The 22639-nt window shown below is 39.2% G+C and overlaps 2 protein-coding genes across 2 annotated transcripts; one reads left to right on the forward strand and one right to left on the reverse strand.

The window, feature by feature from the left end:
- Positions 1-4911: 4911 nt before the first annotated feature.
- slc26a11 (solute carrier family 26 member 11) lies at positions 4912-13784 on the reverse strand. Its single transcript, XM_005925079.2, has 15 exons — positions 13669-13784; positions 12998-13120; positions 12615-12867; positions 12279-12471; positions 11400-11485; positions 9391-9607; positions 9118-9296; positions 8903-8975; positions 8211-8322; positions 8076-8131; positions 7562-7702; positions 7094-7221; positions 6035-6134; positions 5827-5960; positions 4912-5727 (listed from the first exon to the last, which is right to left on the reverse strand). The coding sequence occupies exons 3-15, from the start codon at positions 12816-12818 to the stop codon at positions 5620-5622; spliced, it is 1731 nt and encodes a 576-aa protein (XP_005925141.1). The 5' UTR covers positions 12819-12867; positions 12998-13120; positions 13669-13784; the 3' UTR covers positions 4912-5619.
- A 70-nt stretch (positions 13785-13854) lies between these two features.
- On the forward strand, positions 13855-22600 carry sgsh (N-sulfoglucosamine sulfohydrolase (sulfamidase)). The gene is made up of 9 exons (XM_005925080.3): positions 13855-14085; positions 15506-15666; positions 15745-15850; positions 15943-16319; positions 18084-18165; positions 18242-18445; positions 19027-19193; positions 19696-19913; positions 21699-22600. The coding sequence occupies exons 1-9, from the start codon at positions 14001-14003 to the stop codon at positions 21880-21882; spliced, it is 1584 nt and encodes a 527-aa protein (XP_005925142.1). The 5' UTR covers positions 13855-14000; the 3' UTR covers positions 21883-22600.
- Positions 22601-22639: the final 39 nt, after the last annotated feature.

Here is a 22639-nt window from a genome sequence, read left to right on the forward strand (position 1 = left end):
TTCAGGAAGGAACGTTATTAAGAAAGCACATATTTGTGTTCCTCTCAGGATGTATTTAACATTGACTGTGAAGACCAAAGCAAAACATAAAGCACTATACATCACAAAACATAGATGTGAGAGTAACACTGCAATAATCATCTTGAGCTTTATCATTGATAGATTCCTTTTACATGACTTGTTTTACTGTAACATTTTATTTCATAACTGAACCTGTTTAATCTAAAAGGTCAGGCCATATACATTTTCTTCTTTAATTTTCTCTTTCACACCATGTGCCTGTAACACACCACTCCAGTCTTTCTTTTTAAAACTGCAAAACTGGCACAAATGTTGACACTGATTATTTCAGTAATATATTCAGTGACAATCTGTTTTTAATGCCAGTCCAGCCAGTCTTTCAGAGTTACTAAAACACAGATAATCAGCTATTCTTAATTTTTATGCAGGTCTTGACAGGTTTGACATAAGAGGTCTTTAAGAGCACAGAAACTTAATGTCTTGGAGACATGGAACTTTCTCCTTTCTCTGTTTAGTGCCTCTTCTCATCCTGCAGATCAGTCTCATTAAGTCACGTTAGAGGATGTCTTAAATTCTAAAATACATATGCCTCTTTTGCAGAAATGTTTTTACCTCTGATGCATGAAGTTGGTTTTCCATGCTGCTGAAATATACATATAAAAAAATCACCTAATGTGGACTCTACATGCTTGTATCACCTCCGATATCATTAGATAGAGTAGCAGTTGGCTGGCAATATCAAGCAATATCAGTGTTGCCATACGAAATTTCTTTAAAATTCATAGAATGAGCCTCTTACACTAAGGCGATTGGGATCGGTTCTGTTCTCATTCTGCGTTCTCTTGTGTCTGGTTTCCTGTGTTAGTATCTCTCTTTGAAGTCAGTCTTGTCTCCGTGTTAATTTGTCTGTTCCCTAGTCATGTCTCTGTGTAGCCTATCATGCCTGGGAAGTTCTGTCCCTCGCACTCCCACCTTGTTCTGTGTAATTCTAATTTTGTCTCTGTCTTGTTTGTTCACCTGTTCTGCAGTCGGGTCGTGTTTCCCTCACTCCCTCTGTTCCCTGTGTTTAGTCAGTCTGTGTCTCAGTGTTTGTTTCGCTTCATGTTTTACTTTGATAGTCACTTGTGTTGTGTGCAGAGATGGGCAGTAATGCGGTAGCTTTACTGTAATCTAATTACTTTTTTCAAGTAATGAATAATGTAAGGGATTATTATTGCAAAAGAGTAATTAGACTGCTGTTACTTTCCTGTAAGTATGCTGCATTACCGCGTTACTAAACCGTCGTGATTTTGTTTGTGAGAGTGTCTCATGACAATGACGTAAGCGTGTGCGACGTCCATGGCAGCAACAGATGTGTGTAGATCAACAATGGATAATATGGATTGCAGCAGAGAGTACGACCATGCAGCGTTTAAACCGTGGAAATACTTACATTACTTTAAGTTTAATTCTGTAAAAAGTGACAAAAACATTAGAGTCTGCTGTACTCTGCTTGGGAAGAAAACGTCTTTCTACAGTGAAAAATTAAACTTCAAATCTGAGCAAGAACCTAGCAAGCCACCATGGGAATGTGAAGTTCACAGAGAAACCCCCGTATCCCCACTGACAAATGTAGAATTGGGCTGAAAGGTCTATTGCATTATTAAGTACTCGGGTTTATCATGTTTTTGAATTACTTTTGAAAATAAGCAATCAGTAAAGTAACTGGATTACTTTTTTGGAGAAGTAATCAGTCATTAGTAACTAGTTACTTGACCAACACTGGTTGTGTGCAGCATGTTCTGTTTTGTTTCCCTGTCTCATTAGTTAGATAACGTCCTGAGAGAGACAATCACATCTGCAAACTTGATTATATTTCTGCCCTGGTAGAGGCTCTGACATTTATTTGTATAATAACAAATAAAAGTGGTAAAAGGACACAACTTTGAGAGGATCTGATGGAAGATAAAAGCACATCTGATAAGATATTGTTGACTCTCACTTTCTGAGGTCTATCAGTTTAAAAGTCAGTAAGCCAAGAAATCAAGCCAGAATTAAGATTAAGTGTACTGGTGAGATGTCTTGCTAAAATATGGGGCTGAATACAATTAAAAGCAGATGAAAAATGTGCAAAAAGCACAACGTCCACAGGTGGAAACACAGCTGACACTAATCTTACTGACAAGACAGGGGAAGCAAAACTGAACATAATGCACATTAAACAGAAGACTATCAATGTAAAACAGGAAGTACAAACACTGGCAGACTAAGAAAATCGTAAACACAAAAACTGGGTTGAGAAGTATTTGATACATGAAGCTAAAATTTCACAGCTCTCATTGTTTATGTTTAAACTTTAGCATAAAAAAAGATGAAAATATTCTAAAAATGCGCTAATTTGAAATAGGTTGTCCGTATACTCTTTTGAAATGTTTGATTCACACCCACATCAAGTTTCAAGATTCTTTGTCTTTGTTGTCCAACAACAGAAAATTTGTTTTGCCAGAATTCAAATTTTAGTGCAGAGTTGACCTTTGTAGCCTAAAGTGTGGGCAACATTCGGCCAGTTGGTTCTCTGTGATCTGACAGGCTGGTACGAATCACAACTGTCATCCTTGTTGTGGGGCCACAGAAAAAGTGAGCTGCTTTTGATCTTCATCATTAATAGATCTGTCTTTACATGATTTTTGTTGACTGCTCTGGTCACTGAAGCAAAATAGGTGTCATAATAAAAAAAATTTTTTTCCAGTGTTTCAGCATTGTGGTTTTAAAACACATTTGACTTTTGCAAGAACAGCTATATCTATAGGCTCCTCTTGGTCATGTGAATCTTTTATCTGTTTATTTATTCATTTCTATTTGTATTATTTCAGTTATTACATTATATGTGGTATAGTTAAAAAAAAACATACAAACAAACACAATAATTAGAAAATACACAGATGCATAAATTAACAATTCTTTTATAGAGTGAGAGAAAGAGAATTAGTGTGAGAATGTTTGTGTCTTTGTCACCAATGTACTTGAGAATGAAGGTGGGAAGCTGCAGCAAGACTAGGGAGGCCAAAGGATGAGAGTCCCAGAGGACCAGAGGTAAGGAGCAGTCGAGCCTGCTAGAGGCCGGCTACACTGGTACGAATTGAGAATAGGGTCCATGAACTATTAAGACAGCCCAGAATTCTGAATTTTGGCATGTATGACTCATCTTTTTCCAGAAAGGTTCATAAGATAATCATTTGTGTTGTTGGAATGTTAACCTTCAGAATGTAGGTTAACATTCTGAATTTCACAACTTATCTTTGCGTGTGTGTTTTTCCAGGGGTGTGGCTGGTGTTCCATTTCTCTGATAGTAATTATTACCTCACTTCTTTCCTATCAATAATCACCACACCTGCCCAAATAATTCCGCCAACTCAAGTTGTCACTGTTAATATCTCTGATAGAAGCTGTTTGTGACTCTGGAGGTGTGACTGACCTGAGGCACCGACCAGAAGGCAGTGGATTCTCAGTTGTGGTATCACAGACAGCGGTGGCAGACCGTGGTGTTGCGGGAAAGTAGGACCCAAATGCAGGACTGATGCAGATGAACAGTGAGTTTTATTAACAGTGAAACAACTACTATGTACATTCCCAGGCACTGTGGTCCCAGTGGTGATTCCTCCCCAGAATCCCCACACAGCACATACAGCACTTTAAAATAACATAGTTGACCAAAGTGCTTTCTAATAATAAAATACAGAGATAACAGTTAAAAAACATACATTAAACAGACAAAGAAATATATATAAATAAAAATAAAATAAAAAAGAAGAAAAAAATCAGTATATCTTAAATATTAAGACATGAGTAAAATAAACAATAAAATATACAGTGAATAAAATTAACAAAATAAATAGATTAAGAGCAACCAGTTACTGACTACAAGCTGACTCTGTGTCATGGCTACTGGACGGACTCACGCGCAGACAGTTCTTTCTTTGAGAACAAAAGGAGATTATTTATAAATGCTAAAAAAAAAAAAAGAAGAAGGGGCCCAAGGATGGATCCTTGAGGTACACCACATGGGAGGGGGGCGGCGAATGAATAAAATTTCCCAAGTGAGACAAAGAAACTTCTGTCAGACAGGTATGACTTGAACCACTCCAAGGCAGTGCCTCTAATTGATGTACATGATGTTCTAGGTGGGAAATTAAAATGTTGTGATCTACTGTATCAAAAGCTGCTGTGAGATCCAAAAGCACAAATAAGACAGAATTCCCAGAGTCAGCAGTTAGTAAGATATCATTAAAAACTCTCAAAGTGCTTTAAAATCTGCTTGAAATACCTCAAAAATGTTTTGACTCGTTTAAAAAAACAGTCCAAACGGTGAAAAAATTACAATTACTTCTTAATTGTTGTTCTTACTACTTGAGCTATTCCTGTTAAAAGTAGTTTTAAAACCTACTGCATCATAGAGTGCACTTTTTTTTTTTTTTACACAATGCTTGCATTTTGGTTTAGTTTTTGTCAAAGAGATAACAACACAGTGTAACATGTCATGTGTTGCTTTTTCATCTGAGGTTTTATTTAAATTATTTCAAAATTTGGTGAAGACTAGATGACTTTTTAACTTGTGTCCTGATGTGTAAAACTAGAACAGAAAGATGGCGTACTTTTTTTTTTAAACGACTGCATTCTGGGGAGAGTTATGAACAGACTATGAAAAGATGTGGCAGCAAACTGGAAGGAAAACTAGCAAAAATAAAACTAATAGAAATGGAAAAGAACCCTGAACCAGCTCTTCAGTTGCAGCACGGTTGCATGGTGATCCCAAGGATCATGCCCATGACAAGTGATGATAACTAATGATCATCAAATAGAAGAATAAATGATAAATGAAAAGAAAATTCTTCATGTACACAGAAACACAAATAACTTGTAATGATTTATTCAGGAAAAATCTTTGTATAAATGTGATGATTTGGGTTAAAAATATAATTCACTCATCTTCAACATTTTTTTTAACGACTGAACTAGAGATCCTGTCCCAGCTGTCATTGGCTGGGAGGCTGTGTGCACCAGGTCTCTCGCAACACTGGAATAATTTATTTATAAAGAGAAAAGTTTTGTCTTTTTCCCACCTAGAAGCATTTCTTTGTCAACATAAAATAAGAGACTCCTGCCTTACAGTACATTTTACACATATGAATAAATAAAACGATAGATGGCACTTGTGTTAGCCTGACTTTGCTCAGTTCATTAATCAGTAACTTCTTATTTTTAAGAACATATTTGGTCCCACTCTGGACTTTCAACCTTAAAACACCACACAGACATCTATTAGCAAAATTATACCACATATATCCACTATTACTTACACAGTCCAGATATTAATAGATTATATTATTTACATTTACAGACATTATATTAAACTCGTGCTCCAAAGTTGTTGTGCAGTGGACAGTGTTTGTAAACTTAACAGATTTCCTTATTTCTTCACTTGGTCAGTGGCAGTCGCTGCAAACTGCAGAGAAATTACTCGCTGGAGGTAGTTTATAGATTTTTTGAGGTCTTAAGAGCCTTATAATTCCAGATTAGGGGCATCTCTCCTCTCCAGGCTGTAACTGGATAGTTTTTGTGTTAGTCATCAAGAAGGTTCCTCGACTCCATCTGCAGTGCCTCGTCTACGCTGTGATTGTGCCTGAAGCCCTCCAGATCAGCTGCCAGGAGAACCTTCAGAATAGAGGGCTGAAGGAGGGAGGAAGACACAAGCAGGGGAAAGCAAAAGATGATGAGTATGAACTCATTCAGTAAGGATTAAAGGTTTTTAAGGACTGAAGGGTGTACCTGCAATCCGGCAAAAATCAGATGCACTTCTCGGAGTTTGAACTGTCTCAGCAGGTCCCTGAGCTCACTGATCACTGTGTAATCGATGACGCTGACGTGAGAGCAGTCCAGCACCACAGACCGTGGTGGAGACACTGGGGAAAGACGAGCAAGTAAACAGCAGGAAACACTGAAATGTGCCCACACAGACTATCAAGCATTTCATTACCCTGCAGAGCCCGAGTGTGTATGATGTGGCTGAGATACTCGGTAGCAGGAAAAGTGAGGCCACTGCTCAACTCCATCACCAACACGCCGTGATCAGTCACCTGCAATGCAGAAATGCAATATTACAGCATTAGTCTTGTTTGATACCACATATTTCAAATGTGTCCTCATCAAAGTTATGAAAAATGTTTAGTTTTAGTTTTTACTACTTTTATTTTTAGCTTATTCATTATTAAGTATTGGCAGGGCAAGATTTAAGAAGTTCACAGAAAGTCTCAAAGTTCTGTTGACATTCCAGTTCCAGTTCTTCATTTAGTTTTTCTTAAGCCTCTCAGAGGTGGACTCGCTGGTGTCTTTTGTCCTGCTGCAGAACCCAAGTGCGCTTCAGCAGAGGTCATGAACAGACGGTCGGACATTCTGCATTTTGTATTTACACTTTTTCCCACCACTGTAACTGGCTCTAAAATAAACTGAAATGGTGAATACCCCACTACGAAACAACACAGTGTCTCCTGCATCTGGGTTCTAGTTTGGTCCTGATATAAGATGCAGTCTGAGAGAGTTTAGCTGCTGGAAGCTGGGCCAGTCATCACACACTGGTGTGACAGGAAGAAGCAGCAAAACATCACAATTTAACTCTATGATGACTTTTCTCTGGGTGGATAAGGATGGATCCAGCTTTGATTCACATACCTACAAAAAGCAAATGTTTAACCCAGGCAAATACTAACAAAAAAAAATCTTATGTGCCGCTTTTAAGACATTTTCACGGTCAAATCATCCTTAATCATTATCCTCTTTTGCGTCCTTCATCTCTCCCTCCCCTCTTTCTCTTTTCATGTATTTTTTTTTACATTTTTAGTACTTTACGGATTAGTATTTTATGACTTTTAAGACCATTTCATGACTTAATATTTGTGACCTTCTTAATTGTTTTTTTCTCCTGTTTTATGCTTGTGAGCCACTTTTACCCTTTACCCGTGATATTGAGCCAAACAAACTCACTTCACATGACTAGTTTCATACACTGCTTGCACACAGATATAAAAAGATAACGCACCTCTATCTGGGGTCTGGCCATACTGTAGAGCAGCAGGGCTCCAGACACAGCTATACCTCCTACGATGCCGTACTGCACCGCCCAGAAACTCATCAGGAACGTCACAAAAAAGGGGAGAAGGTCCAGCTCTATGGGGGATAAATCATCATCATTAACGTTTAAGTGCCATCGATACTAGACGTTACACATGTTACATATTATGTTCTTGCCTAAAAATGGGGTACTGAGATGGTGACTGAGTCTGGCTCCAGACTCCAGAATTCTCCCTCCCATATAAAGTCGTTTACAACAGTTGACAGATTGAATTCAGTTCAATCCACTTTTTTCACTTTTTCACATCTTTTCTATATATTTTGGCTACTCTGTATAGTCAAATACAAAGAACTTTGGGTAAATTCTGTTTTTAATTTAAATATCTTACATAAATAAAAGTGACTTGACTAATTAAAATAGCAAGATGAAACTCACTTCGTATCCTCCACATCTTAGCCACCACACGGTAATCCACCATGGGAGCCACCGCACAGATGATGACAGCAGCTAGAGAAGCTTTGGGGATGTAATAAAAGGCCGGCATGAGGAAGGCCAAGGAGAGCAACACTATTACACCTGCAAGAATAAAGAGAAAGAAAATCATGAAACATTTAAAAACAGTATAAACAACATAAAATATGATATTTATTTGCACCAAAATAGCAAAAAAATTTGTGATTGTTATTTTGGTTTTGACTTCAAGGTGCATTTTTATTATTTTTTTAAATAAGAAGGATGCTATGACAGACTGAAAGATAAACTTTTGAATTCTTGTACAAACATTGTTCTTGCAGTGTCTCCAACCTGCACGATAAGCCTTTTAATTTTACCAATAACGAAAAAAGAAACTAAAGAAATGTGAGGTGAGGATAATTTGCTGTATGACAACATAAATGGCCACAAGGGGGCAGAAGAGGAAAACGTAAAAGCTGAAAGTGTCACAACTTACTGGTGACAACCCCTCCAGCTGGAGTGCAAACTCCAGTCTGGGAGTTCACAGCTGTCCTGGATGTGAAAGAAAACATGTCAGTATAAACATAACTGTTATTATAACTATGAAAATAACACACACAGACACACAAACCTCCCAAAGCTGCCTGTGACAGGGTAGGCTGACACAAAGGAGCCCATGATGTTGGTCACTCCGATTGCCAGCAGCTCCTGGTTGGCATCGATCCTGTAGTCGTTCTGACTGGCTGAGGAGAAACATTAAGTTAAAATCAGTCACCAGTGTGATGAGGAAAAACATTCTTTAGCTGCCTTTATTATCTAATATCTAATCTTCTTACTTTAGCACCTTTGTGGTTCAGCTACCCAATTTCGCTGTGCAAGAAACCGCACAATGACAATAAAAAGCTCTAAGTCTAAGTCTCTCTAATAACTATTTAATGAGTAGAAAAATGCTTTTGAAACATGTTTTGTTTTTAAAAATGTATAAAGCATTGATCTTTATTAATGTCATCTTCATGATGAAGCCTTAAATTGACAGCCATGTTGCACTTACAAGCTAAATACATGATAAATATTAAGATTGCTATTGGAGTTTTATATGTTTACAGTGTTAGTTTAACGTGTTAAATTATGGGACTGTCAGCTATTAGTTTTGGAGATACTTATTTTTATTATTATTCTGGTAAGAAATGTGAATATCTGTACCATATTTTATGTCTATCGTTTAATTCTGTCTGAAGACATCTCATTGAAAAAGTGGAAACGTCAAGGAATTACCAGCATCATTATGATTATCCTCTGAAACCAGTGATTAACATTACTTACCAAATGCTTTCGCAATAGCAATGCTCTCCAACAGGCCCATGAAGGGGATCACCGCTAGCCCTCCTCCAAAGTCCTTTAAAACACACAGAGAGGAAGACGAGACAGTCAGCAGCTCTTTCTGAGAGCAGAGGGATTCTGGAAGTGAAACTTTCAGCTCAATCATTTATCAAAAAGATCCAGTGTCTTCATCGGGTTACTGGCGGTTTCCTCCTTACTTTCACAATCTCTCCAAAGGAAACGACGGTGCCGTTGGCTGTAGTGTCAGAGGTGGGTGGAGGCCTGAATGGTGGCAGTCCGCGGGTAGTTTTTCCAGTGATCGTGAAGACGTGATTACCATACGCCTCCCAGGAAAATGCTATGAGGGATGCAGCGATGACCACTGCAGCGTTACGCACTGATGATATAAAGAAATACAATAAAAATGTAATGAACAGAATATTTTTTTTTGTAAAAGAGAGACACGTGTACTCAAACACAAAGGTACTCACTGGTAGCTACAGCCCACACTACTTTCCTGGCATACATGGAGCAGGTGGAGTCACTGTCAGAGGTTAGACTCGACTTCATGAACATCAACGTGACCAGCAGAGCGAGACAAATCAGACCAAGAACCACATCACCGATCCTGGCCTCAGGGATCTTGTGGAAGGTGTAGTAAACCTCCAGGAAAAACTGCTGAGGGACACCCTGGATTCCCAGAATATTCTAGAAAAAAAGGAAGAGCAGGTAAAACCACTGACATTATGAACAGAAAATGAGAGGGCAAGAGCAGTTCTCTCTTTGGAGTTTACGCACTCAGAGCAGTCAAAATGCACTTTTGAGTATAACCTAAACATTCGCGTGTGCGATCGTGGCTCAAGAGTTTGGAGGTCGCCTTGTAATCGGAAGGTTGCCAGTTCGAGCCCTGGCTCGGACAGTCTTGGTCGTTGTGTCTTTGGGCAAGACACTTCACCTGTTGCCTACTGGTGGCGCCAGTGTCCAGCAGCCTTGCCTCTGTCAGTGCGCCCCAGGGTGGCTGTGGCTACAATGTAGCTTGCCATCACCAGTGTGTGAATGATTGGATGTTTAAAGCGCTTTGGGGTCCTTAGGGACTAATAAAGCGCTATACAAATACAGACCATTTACCATTTATTGTTAATCAGTTCACCAACAATGATGCAAATCCACCAGTAAAAGCTCAACACAGATTATAGTGCTCACCAGTCACATCTTTGACCTGTCTGCATGAGGTCAATGGGAAATTGATAGGTGTGATTTTTGTGGGAAACCACACCACAACTTTTTTCCTTTTCTTTTTTTTGAAGGCAACTATTAATTTTATTGTATTTTATGTATGCGTGTGCAAGCAAAGAGATTTCAACTTGCATTAATTAATAAAGAAACACTGATGCAGAATATAGAGTTTTAAGACACAGACTTTTCAAATATTTATTTACTAAAGTCAGAGGTAAAGCCATGTGCTTAGTTTATAGAGAGCAGACTGCTGTGTTTAAGTGTTTTATTAAGAGGCTAAACCGCAGAGAAGTACAAGAACCTGACTGAAGCAGAGCGGGAATGTACATCAGAGCCTGTGCTAGTAAAAAAAAAATAAAAAAGCAATAAGGAGTTTTGTAGGCAGAAGGAGAACATGCAAACTCCACACAGAAAGGACCCAGCAGGTGGATTCAAACACACAACCTTTTAGCTTAAAGGCAACAGTACTAACCACTGGTCGACCCAATGCTCAAATCATTATTGTGGTGCTTTCTGGTGACTTTTCTATTTTCTTAGATGCCAATAAGCTAGTTTTGATCATTCTAGAGATTTTTTTTTAAATTCTGTGTGCTTCTCAGTGTATTTTTCAGCACTTCTTCTGTCATGATTCTGGGTCTTTTACCCAGCGTTTTGTGTTTTTTGGTCTTTTCAAGTTCTGTTTATTTTTCATTATCTTTAGTTTGCTGGTTTTGGTTTAGACTTTCACCTTTGTGTACTCCCTTAGCGTTTCAGTCTTGAGCATTTAGTTCAAATTACTGTTTCCTACCTTTTCCTTCTATGCCAGTTCCCCTACGTTTAGGCTAGTTCTGTCTGCAGTTTAGTTATTGTGCCTCTCTTCCTGTTTTATTTTGATACCATTTTGTCTCCTTTACATTGTGTTTAGTCTTACTTTCTCCCCCTGCCTCATTGTGTCGATTATTTACACCTGTGTTTATTTGCCCCAGCTGTTCCACGTTCCCCTAATCTGCCTTGGTGCAGTTATACCCTCAGTTTGGCCCTTGCTCTTTGTTGTGTCATCTGTTATGCCTTCCTGTTTTCTCTGGTCTCATTTCCATCCTGGCGTGTTTATTTATGTAATATTTTCCTTTCTGCTTTGTTTTAATAAAGACTCACTTTTTATCTTTTCATTCTTTTAAAGACTTTTTTTTCCTACTGAGGCATACAGTTCGATGTGTTGTATATGCTGAGATAACTCTATGTATGTGTGTTAGTTTTTGCTGTGTGTGCATGTTTTCACTCTTACTTTGACTTGGCCAAATCCAATGGTTACTGCAGCAGCACATGTGAAGCCTTTTATTACAGGAAAAGAGATGAAGTCCAGAAGGAAACCTGCAGAAGAGAAGCAAAGCAAAGCAGTGGATGATTTACAGAACCAAGACATTATTAAACCTTCCAGATTTCAAATATTACAGTAACTCTTTAAGGAAAAAATATAAATTCTCATTTGATAAGGAGCTTATGTTCGTAGGCTGCCCATTCATTGACATTTTACCGTAAAATGACACAAGACTAGTAAGTCATTTAAAAATAACCCGCAGCACAATTAAGTTTGGATTGGGTCCTGTCCAAGGAGAACATGAGACAAGGTTTCATGTTCTCCTTGTGCCTGTGGAGTTTGTTCCAGGTACTCTAGCTTCCTCCCACAGTCCAAAGACATGCTTGGTCGGGTGATGGCAATTCTAACCTAGATGTTAATGTGAGCATGAATGGCTATCTCTCTGTGCCATCCCTGTCCAGGGTGTATCCTGCGTCACACCATATGAAAGCAGTGAGGGGGCTCCAGCTCCGTACGACCCTGAACTGGATATGTGGCTAATAAAATGGATGAACAGATGACTATTTAAGAGCCACAGATTTTATAGTAGACTGTCTACTTCTAAAATTTAAGTTCCTACATGATAGTTACTCGATTTTTGTGATGTTGTTTTTACTTTTGGACTTCACCTTAAATTTTACATACTGGAGGATGTGATAAACTACCAGTGCTCTCAGACTCACACAACAATGTGTGTTAGTGTGAAAAAATATTTTGTTTTGCTGTCAGTGGTTCACAAGTTTTTCAGGAAAAGCCCAAAACTGAAATCACAAGCTTTCCACATGACCTCGGGAGCACTCATTTCACCTAATCTCAGTAACGCCATCACAGCTTGGATGAGTCCACAGAGGAGGCTGAGCAGCACGGCTCGGTGAGGCTGCCCTCCCACCACAGAGGAGCACAAGAGGGACATGATGGCCGTGGGGCCCAGGGTCACATCCTTGGAGGTTCCCAGAAAGGTGTAAATGAACCCCCCCATGAAGGCCGAGTAGAGTCCGAACTGTGGACAGAAAATAAAATAAAGTCTGAACTAATTATGCAGCTAATTATTTTTTCATCTTAAAGCTCATGTCTCAGGAAAAGAGGAAAGCCAAATTAGTTATCCAGAGGGAGGTGAACCCTAATGGAAAGCCTAAGACTCGCCTGCACAGGAAGGCCGGCCACTTCAGCATAAGCCAGCGCTTGTGGTACAGTCGTCAATCCAACAGTGAGACCAGCAAGGACGTCCATCTTTAGCCATTTCAGGTTGTACTTTGGCAGCCATGAGAGGATGGGCAACCAGGCCTTCAGGGTGCTGTAGGAACAGCAGCACCGGGCTGACTGTCTTCTCATCAGACGCCGCTGCATCACACTTAGAGGTAAAGACTGGCGGGAGAGGAATTCAGCAAAGAGACATCTGTAGCAGAAAAAAGTAAAATGAACAAAACAACAGCCACACACAAAGCATGAGTTCTCCCCTCAGCTTTAAATATCATCAGCTTTGCTGGGTGCTGCCCAAGTTTCTGTTTTTTCCTTTTATTTCCTACCTCCTGCTGAGATATGCAGCATTCAGGAAAACGCCACAAAGATGCTGCTCATGCAAGCAGCTGTCAACCTGTTTGTTTGCATTTCTTCAAGCCGAGGACTTATCTTCAGGTGCATGCTGTGATCTGCGTGCCACACAAAAAAAGAACCATTCACAAGCTCACTGTGTGTCATTTACAATTATATGGCGATCATATGACAGCTGGGTGCTTTGCATACCGGTATCTGAACAGTCAGGACTTTTTTTTTTTCATGAAGTCACCTTTACCTTCAAACTATAAACTCCCTCATCAGAAAAGTCCAACAGATAGGTCCACAGTCTTACGTGAACTTGACCTCAGACTGATACTTTATCTCCCACTGTGTCTGATTATGAGTCTATGTTACCCAGACTATAACAACCTTGTAATTATCAAAAAAGAATGATAATACACTAAAAACAGTGATGTGTTTGGGTGCAAGAGAGAAGAATGCACAGAAGAGACTGAATTCGTATACTACAGAAATGAAACAAAACAGAATAAAATAGAAATTTGACAATATAATATAAAATAACTCCGCAGTGTTTAACCGAACTGAACCAAAATAGACTAAAATAGACAAGAACAGACCAAAATAAAGTAGAAAAGAGTAAATAAAATAGAATAGAGTTGAATAAAACATAAATTCTTACACAGCGTGATGCTTTCTCTTGGCTGGGCTGTGATTTTTCACGTGCTTCTCTACTGTTCCTTTTGCTAAACCCACTTCTCCAAAAACATTGCGCTGACTAGGCGCGAGATAAGTCGTTTCCTGTTTTAAAAAAAAAAAAAAAAATAAGTCGTTTCCTGTTTTTTTTCTCCTCACGTGACTTGTGTCATGTGACTCCCAGTGGGCGGGGTTTGAGTTGTTTGAGGAAGCATATTTCACGTCGTTCCAACAATGCTTTTAAGTGCTAACTTTAGCGAGTTTTGTTTTCATATTTAAAGTTTATTTTTCTGTGGAGAAATAGAGGAAGAGGCCAGCATGCTCCCTCGGGTTGTTTTTATTATTTTTTTAGCATCATGTTGCATCGGAGAGTCCAAAACAAGAAATGTTCTTCTAATAATTGGTGAGTTCACGTTTTTGTGCTCCTGGAGAAACTATAAATCATTTCTGTTATCTGGCTGGAAATTTAAAATGCTGAAATACACCCTCCTGTTGCCATTACAATTATCTGCAAAAATCTCGAGCCACCCTTAAATTCGTTATATAACAGAGATTCAATAGTTCCCGAAGTTTTTCATTGGACATTGACTGCTTGTTCACTCATTTTCAATCCACTTAAAAGTGCCAGGCTTAAAAAAAAATATCTACAGCATTAATGATTAATGAAAGCTACATGGGGAAAAGGCTTAAGTACACCAAATTACACAAGAATTGAACTGAAAATCAGCAGTAACAGTCTCAAATCCAAATTTGAGATTGTTGGTTCAAATCATTGTTAGTATTTACAGAGAAGATCAGGGGAGAGGTACAACAGCTATCTGTAACAGTGCAGGCTCTGTCATGGTTTGGAGCTGCAGTTGGGGATCATAAAAACTGATGGACACTGGGATGGATGCAGAAAGCGTCTTACTAAAAACAGCTTTAATTTTTCAGGATGATCAAATGATCTCAAATGCACCGACAATGCAGTGAAAGCATGCCTGGATAGAAAAACACATACTGGAGTACCATCAGTCATGGATCGGCCTCCCCAGAGACTTTATCATTATAGTGATAGGGAACAGTGCAAAAGAACAGCTTTGAATGTCCTTCAAGCCTGGAGAATGATTCCTGAAGACTGCTCAAAAAAAATTACAAGAAAGCTTGCCCAAGACAGTTCAGGCTGTGTTGAAGAAATAAGATAGTCATACCAAATATTGACTTTTTGGATTGTATAAACTCTGTATATAGAAATAAGTAGAGGCACGAGATTTGCACAGTACTGAAAGTGCATGATGGAGGTTATAAGTGTTTTAGGCAGTTGGTTTTATTTTGTTTATTAGTAGAACCTCTCTCCATAACATAAAATAATTAAGTTGACTAAATCCAAACAAACTAAATATGAGGCAGAAGTCTGTTTGTATGTTACAATGTTGAGCCGTTTTAACCTTCATGCAAGTAGATTTTATTATCGTACAAATATTCTATGAAGGAATATGTTTAAAGTAAAACTAATCTAAAATGATCTGTCAGAAAATGCCAAACAATTGGAAAAAAATGAAAACTATACTCAGGGAAAAAGAAAAATGTCAGTGTCTCTTTACATGAAGCCTGATCCACCAAGAAACACTTTTCCTACTTAAATCCTCTGCACTGAACCCCAACCTTAAACCCATCCTGTACTTCTGAGAAGAACTGCAATTGTGACTCAAAGCCAGGTTTCATTACCCTACTGACTTTGCAAAGCAGTATGTAGATGACAAAGATTTTAGAGATTATTAAAAGTGAGTTATGGGCATTTTGTTTGAGCCCCCGCATCAGTTTCTGTCTTTTTCTCCTCACAGCTGATGATGCAGGTTTCGAGACAGAGGTTTATAACAACTCTGTGGTCCACACGCCTCACCTGCGCTCTCTGGCTCAGCACAGCGTGGTGTTCAAGAACGCCTTCACATCTGTCAGCAGCTGCTCACCCAGCCGCTCCGCCATCCTCACCGGCCTGCCACAGGTGAGACACACACACCTATAAATGCCTCTCATTAAAGCGAGGTGAATTATTGAGGTGTGTTTCTCTTGTGGTTTCCAGCATCAGAATGGCATTTATGGACTTCATCAAGGAGTCCATCACTTTAATTCTTTTGATGAAGTACAAAGTCTGCCACTGCTTCTCAAACAAACCAACGTACACACAGGTAGATAACAAAATGACCCGTTTTTCTCATGTCTATAAAAAAAAATCTTTCTTATTTTTTACTTTTTAAACTCACTGATTGTTTCTTCACAGGTATAATTGGAAAGAAGCACGTTGGCCCTGGATCTGTCTACCCCTTTGACTTTGCCTACACAGAGGAAAACAGCTCTGTCCTCCAGGTGGGGAGGAACATCACTCGCATTAAACTCCTGGTCCGCAAGTTTTTCCAGACTCACAAAGAGGAAGCCTTTCAACGAAAGAACGGGAAAGAAGCAGAAAAAAGTAACCGGGAGAATATAAAGAATGAAGACAGGCCATTTTTCCTTTATGTTGCCTTCCATGATACTCATCGATGTGGACACTCGCAGCCCCAATACGGAGCCTTCTGTGAGAAGTTTGGGAATGGTGAAAAGGGGATGGGTAGAATCCCTGACTGGACACCACAGTATTACACGCCAGACCAAGTAAAGGTCAGAAAAATCCCAGTTTCTGCTTTAATACCTGTTTTATGTCATTATTTAACTGTTTTAAAAAGAAAAAGGCTATAAAATCAAAGCAGGCTAGTCCATTTTGCTGAAATTTCATTGCAGCAGCTGACATTGTTGTATGCATGCTCCTACTGAGATGGTAGATGGTATCATTAGGAATTTCCTGATCTCCAGATCTGGACCCGGACATCACTGAGCTCCTAGATAGTCTGAGGTGCAACCTGGCAGCATCAGATAGCCTGAAACATAACATACCAGAGTTGTTCTATCGGATTTAGGGGCCCAGTCGGTGGTATCAGTTACTTCATCCTCCAGGAAGTGCATGCATACTCTCGCCACATGAAGCCAGGCTTTGTCGTGCAACTGGAGGAACCCAGGAACCACTGTGCCATTGTACTGTGTGTGCCGTTGCCTAGCCTGCATGGATATGCTTCCCCAGACCATCACAGAACCATCACCAAACTGGTCATGCTGAACAACATTACAGGCAGCATTATTCTCCAACTTGTCCAAACCCATTCCTGTCTGTCACATGTGCTCAGCATGAGCCTGTTCTCATTAATGAAAAGTACAGGGTGACAGTGGTGGACTTAAATTTTGGCATTTTATAGTAAATGACAGTCAGGCTCTATGGTGCCGGGCAGTGAGCACAGGACCAACTAGAGTACACTAAGCCCTCAGTGCACCGTCATGAGCCTGCTGTAGGGCTCCAGATCAATATCCCAGAGGTTGGCTTGATGCTATACTCTGGTTAAAGTGTTTCTTTAATTATTACAAAACTGTTTACTGTAGTAGTGTGTTTTTGTTTCTGGGATTGTGCCTAAAATGTGGCTGTGCAGATTTCTGCAAAACTGCTCATTCAAACGAAATGAGTGAGTCAAGTCATTTGTTACAGGAAACTAAAGACAATAAATAAATAAATAAATGAAATTAAACAAAACATATACTCAGGTTTTTCTGAGAACTGTTTAAACCAGCGGTCCCCAGAGTTGAGGCTCAGGTGTGAAATGTATAGTTTTCAGGGTTTTTATCGGTTTTCAGCGTTATTTTGTTATCGTTTTCATCGTTTACTGTTTTCCTTGGTCTTTTCACGTGTGTTGTGAATAAATTTTCTTTTTTTCGGTACCGGTACTAGTTTTATTTTGTTGTATTTATCCGTGACACCTTAAAGGCCGTTCCGTGAAAATATTGTCGGGCATAAACCGGTCCGTGGCGCAAAAAAGGTTGGAGACCGTTGGTTTAAACCATCTGACTGATTAAGTTGTATAAAAGTTAGGACTGTTTTGGCCAGATGCCATATTTTTCACACCAAGTCAAAAGTTTGTTTAAATGTCAGAATTAGCTGTAGTTACAGTTACGTGCTTTGGGAGTGCATTAATGTTAATAAATGTGGGTTCATTCATGACGTACTCGCCTAACAATAAATTCTAAACGGAGTACTCATCGATGATGGTTTTATCACGGACTTCATATTTGACCAAACACCAGATAAAGCATTTAAGATTTGGTCTTGAGCTCATTGCTGCTTTGCATTACAGCCTGCACAGGCTGCAGTTGAAATTAACAGAAATTTCCAAATGCCCAAATTTTCCACAGCTTTTTCTTATCTCCCAGTTTGTCTTAGTCTTTACTCTTTTTTTTATTTTATTTTATTTTTTAACTTTTCACGTTACCATGATGGTTGAATTAAAGCTACAGAACTTTAACACATGATAATGCAGAATTTCCTCATCTTGTGCACTTCAGGTTCCTCCTTTTGTGCCGGATACACCTGCATCACGAGCTGACTTGGCTGCACTGTACACCACAGTGAGCCGGCTGGATCAGGGTGCGTAACGGTTTTATAACATAGAAAAAGAAGGTTGTAAAACACTAAACTACGATGCTGCGCATATCCCCTGCAGGTATCGGTTTAGTTCTTCAGGAGCTCAGAGAAGCTGGTTATGAGAACGACACTCTGATAATCTACAGCTCAGACAACGGGATCCCCTTCCCGAATGGCAGAACCAACCTTTATCACTCTGGAACGGCAGAGCCGATGCTGGTGTCCTCTCCGGAGCACAGGGAGCGATGGGGAGACACCAGCGAGGCCTACGTCAGCCTGCTGGGTAAGAAAATTGAAGATACAAGGAACGATGCAAATGGACCTTTTCTCAGTATTTTAGGCCTTAAAATTAAGCAGCTATCCATTATGAGCACAGAGTGAGCTGCAGGTTAAAGTTAAATACTGATGCCACTCATTCCTAAACCTTTCTGGATTGTGAATAACAAACAATAAAAAAGTTCTAATAATTACGATCCAGTAAAGAGTGACAGAGCAGAAGAGTCGGTGTGTTGATCTGAAGCAGACACTAGATGGAGACTTAACAACAGAGCATGAAATATTGATAGAAGGAAAAATAATAGAGTAATAGACTGTACAAGTAGGGGTAGAAGTATTTTCGCAACCTATCAACAAATACTAACAAAAATACAGAGATATGTGGCTTTCTTTTTCTTTCTTTTGACGGTGTTGTATAAATATGAGGGTATCCCTTAGTTTAAAATGTACTATTTAAAGCTAAGGGGTCTTATATTTTGGTCTGTGTGCCTTTTTAAGAATTCCTTTAATTATTAGTAACTTAAGTTGAACATTTGTCAGTTTTTTGTTTGTTTTTACTATCTTTTCTTTTCCTTTTTATTTTTACAGACATCACTCCCACCATCCTCGACTGGTTCTCTGTTCCTTACCCATCCTACAGCCTACCTGGCACCCCTGCCTCCCAGGTCCACCTCACTGGCCGCTCGTTACTCCCTGCTTTGGTAACTGAGCCCACCAGCTGGCACACTGTCTACTCCAGCCAGTCCCTGCATGAGGTCAGGACATCACCACCACTTTAGCTTGATGAATCATTTTTATTTCTAGCTCTAAATTTTTATTTTGGACTCTACGGTGGTAGCCTTGCTTGAACTCAGTTTAAAATATTCCCTTATCTAAACTAATGATGAGCTATTTTCGCTCCTCTTACTTGAAGCCAACCTTTTTCTGATTGGCTGCCCCTTACAAGCTAAAAGTTTGAACAGCAGTGGGCTGCTGTGCTTACAGCTAGAGTTGTAAGCCTGACACAACCATATAAGAATATCTGCTTTGACTGGACTCACACTGAGCCAAGAGTAGGGAACAAAAGTCTAAAACCAAGTGCTTAGAGCAGTGTGGAGCTTTTGGCTCAGAAGGATTAATTGCACGTACACTGACATCTTTATTTTAAATTCGCTGTTGCAAAAGTATTAATAAGACAGAAAATCAAGAAAAACATGACAGCAACACTTTAATGAGAGAATAAAATGTCTTTAACTAAAACTTTTGCTGTGATTTCAGGTCACCATGTACTACCCGATTCGCTCTATTCACCAGGTGCCGTACCACCTTCTGCACAACCTGCACTACCGTATGCCCTTCCCTATTGATCAAGATCTGTACGTGTCGCCCACCTTTCAGGACCTGCTGAACCGCACCACGCTGAGTCAGCCGACACACTGGTTTAAAAGCCTGGAGCAGTACTACTACAGAGCTCGCTGGGAGCTGTACGACACCAGGTCTGTAACAGCTGCTGTCACTCGCTTTGTTAGAGCTGATCCAGAGAAGCAAACACAACCTTATTCCTGATAAGTATCAGTCCCTGCAAAGGACGGGAGTTAAAAGGTCCTCATGGAAAAGTGGATCACAATACTTGACCTTGATCAGTGGATGACTGGGGCATCCACCGATTCCAGTGAGATAAACCTAAAACAGCTGATTTAGCGATAACAACTCTGTCTCAGCAAACAAAGAGCAGAGGTCAAAAACAGAACAAGAATCACGTGTTGAGCAAATTTTATTTGCCATGATTGTTCAGATTTTTTTTTGGTGATCTATCAGTATTTAAAACTTTTTTTCTTTTCTTTTTTTTTTTTTCCAAACACTGTTGCATTTGATGGTAAAGATTCCTGGCATGAATCTCCTGCCCTCCACCCACATATTCAACAACACAGAAAGAGACATGCATGTTAGGTTAATTGGTGATTCTCAATCTGCTGTGGATGTGAGAAGGATAAAGTGCTTAGAGTACAGAAGAAACATGTACTGGTCAAATGCAACTCGTCTTTCGAAGCACTTTGATCGGTCACTAAAAAAAATGCGACACATAAATAGCAGGCTGTTTCCATTTAAAGCTTTTTATTTCACGGTTTGTGTGTCCGTAATTTTTCACTGCAGCAGTAACAAGTGAAAAACTGAGGAGGATGTTGATAACGAGCTGTGCCGTCTTTCACACTAAAAATCAGCAGCACCGTCTTTGCTGTGACTTTTACACTGAGGTTAATCAGTTGTGAGTAGAAAACGTAGATGGTTCGCTAGTTGAGTCCACCACATCTGCAGACACATCGTTCACATCTTATATCAGACCGTTAACAGACTGTTCCCTCAGTTTCTTAGAGTGTAAAGCTTTTTTAAAGATGACATTCATAACAACGGATGAAGGTGACTGTTAGCTGAAGAGTGAACGAGCACAAACGTAATCAAGTTTCTTTTTTCTCCAATAATGAACACTATTGATAGTCTAAAACTACACCACAGATTGGCTTTGAAAACCACGTTTAGCTTAATTTAAAACTGATTTTCAACAACCTGATTGAATGCACAGTATAAAAACATTTAATGAATGACTTATAACACACTATAATGAAGGCATACACTTGTATAAGAACATTTTAACGGATTATTACTTGTCATAATTTATTTCACCATTCATTTCTTACTCTTCTTTCCTGCTGTGCTAATGACTGTTGACCTGAAGGTTTTAATTAATTAATATATATATATTTTAATTATATACCAACATAAACGCCTTATTTAAACGTAGATATGTAGTGCACTTTAAAAAAGTATTTGATGGTAATATTAAGCTTTTAAGAGGTAAAAGTTGGTTTCATTCATAGGCTATGTTTAGTACTTTTAAATGTAATGTGTGGGGGAAAAAACACTAGTCAGATATTATGTTAGCCAATAAAATGCTTATTATTTTCACTAGAAATGGAGGCAAAGCAACCATTCTCTTACTGGGTTTAGGGTTGTGGAGAAGCTGTAGCCTATCACATGTGTCGTGGGGTGAGATTCATGTTAAACCCTGAACGGTTCAACAGTTTAACGCCAACATATTTCCCTGAAGAAATGACTAATTTTAATAAAACTAACAGAAGCTATAGTTGCTATAGTCTAGTCATTTTAGTAAATATAACTCATTATTTTTGCATTAGATGGAGGGATTTGCAGTGAGTAATTGTGGCTTATGAGCTCAGTCTTTCTAAAATGTTTAAATATTAATAATTGCATCGCTAACGCAGGACAGACCCACTGGAAACGAAGAACCTGGTGTCAGACCCGTCCTACAGCGGCGTGCTGGAGAGCCTGAAGCAGGATCTGCAGAAGTGGCAGTGGAAGACTGGCGACCCCTGGGTCTGTGGACCAGACTATGTCCTGGAGGACAAACTGGAGCCGCACTGCAGACCACTTTACAATGGACTATGAGGGACCCTAATGGTACCTTCAGTCATCTTGACTGATAAAGGTCTATGGATGAGGACATTTACTTTGTAAAATACAATATGTTTATTTTTATTTCTAATTTTGTATGTGAGTGATGCTTTTAATGCTTAAAATAAACAATTTCAGTTGCTTTAATTTGTACCGTCCGCTTTATTTTACTGCATAATTTAATCGCTCATCGTTTTTCTCCGTCTCTGTACATTTAAGGTTCATTTTCACCATTTTCATCCAGACTCTCACCATAACCCTGAGTTATAGAAAGGCAACATATTTAGACACCATTTAACTGTTTTTGTTATTGTTGATAGATTGATCTGGTAACTGAAGACGTGGTGGAGTTCATGACGCATGACTGGTGATGTCAGCGGATCAATCTCGAAATGGGTTCTGTTGAAATAGGACCGTTTTTCCTATGAAATCCACTTTGAAGTCAGACTGGTTCGTTAAATCCTTGTAGGAAGCTGTTAAAACTCGTTCACCCATCGATCGGCTCATCTTGTCATTCCTGATCCATCTGCCTTTACTTCAATTCAAGATTTTGAAGCCCTTTGCTCTGATTTTGCTTGATGGAGCTGATTTCTGTGAATGAAGTAATGAATCGTAACTTTTCACTGATGTGAAAACTCAACCAAGAAATTCTGAAAATTGGTCAGTCTGATTATTTTACATTGTGATGTAATAAATACGTGCAGTTAGGACACGGACACGGACACACACACACACACACACACTTAATTAC

The sequence above is a fragment of the Haplochromis burtoni genome, unplaced genomic scaffold (genome assembly GCF_018398535.1).
Source record: "Haplochromis burtoni strain Fernald_Lab_line unplaced genomic scaffold, NCSU_Asbu1 Contig_70, whole genome shotgun sequence".
Classification (NCBI taxonomy): Eukaryota; Metazoa; Chordata; class Actinopteri; order Cichliformes; family Cichlidae; genus Haplochromis; species Haplochromis burtoni.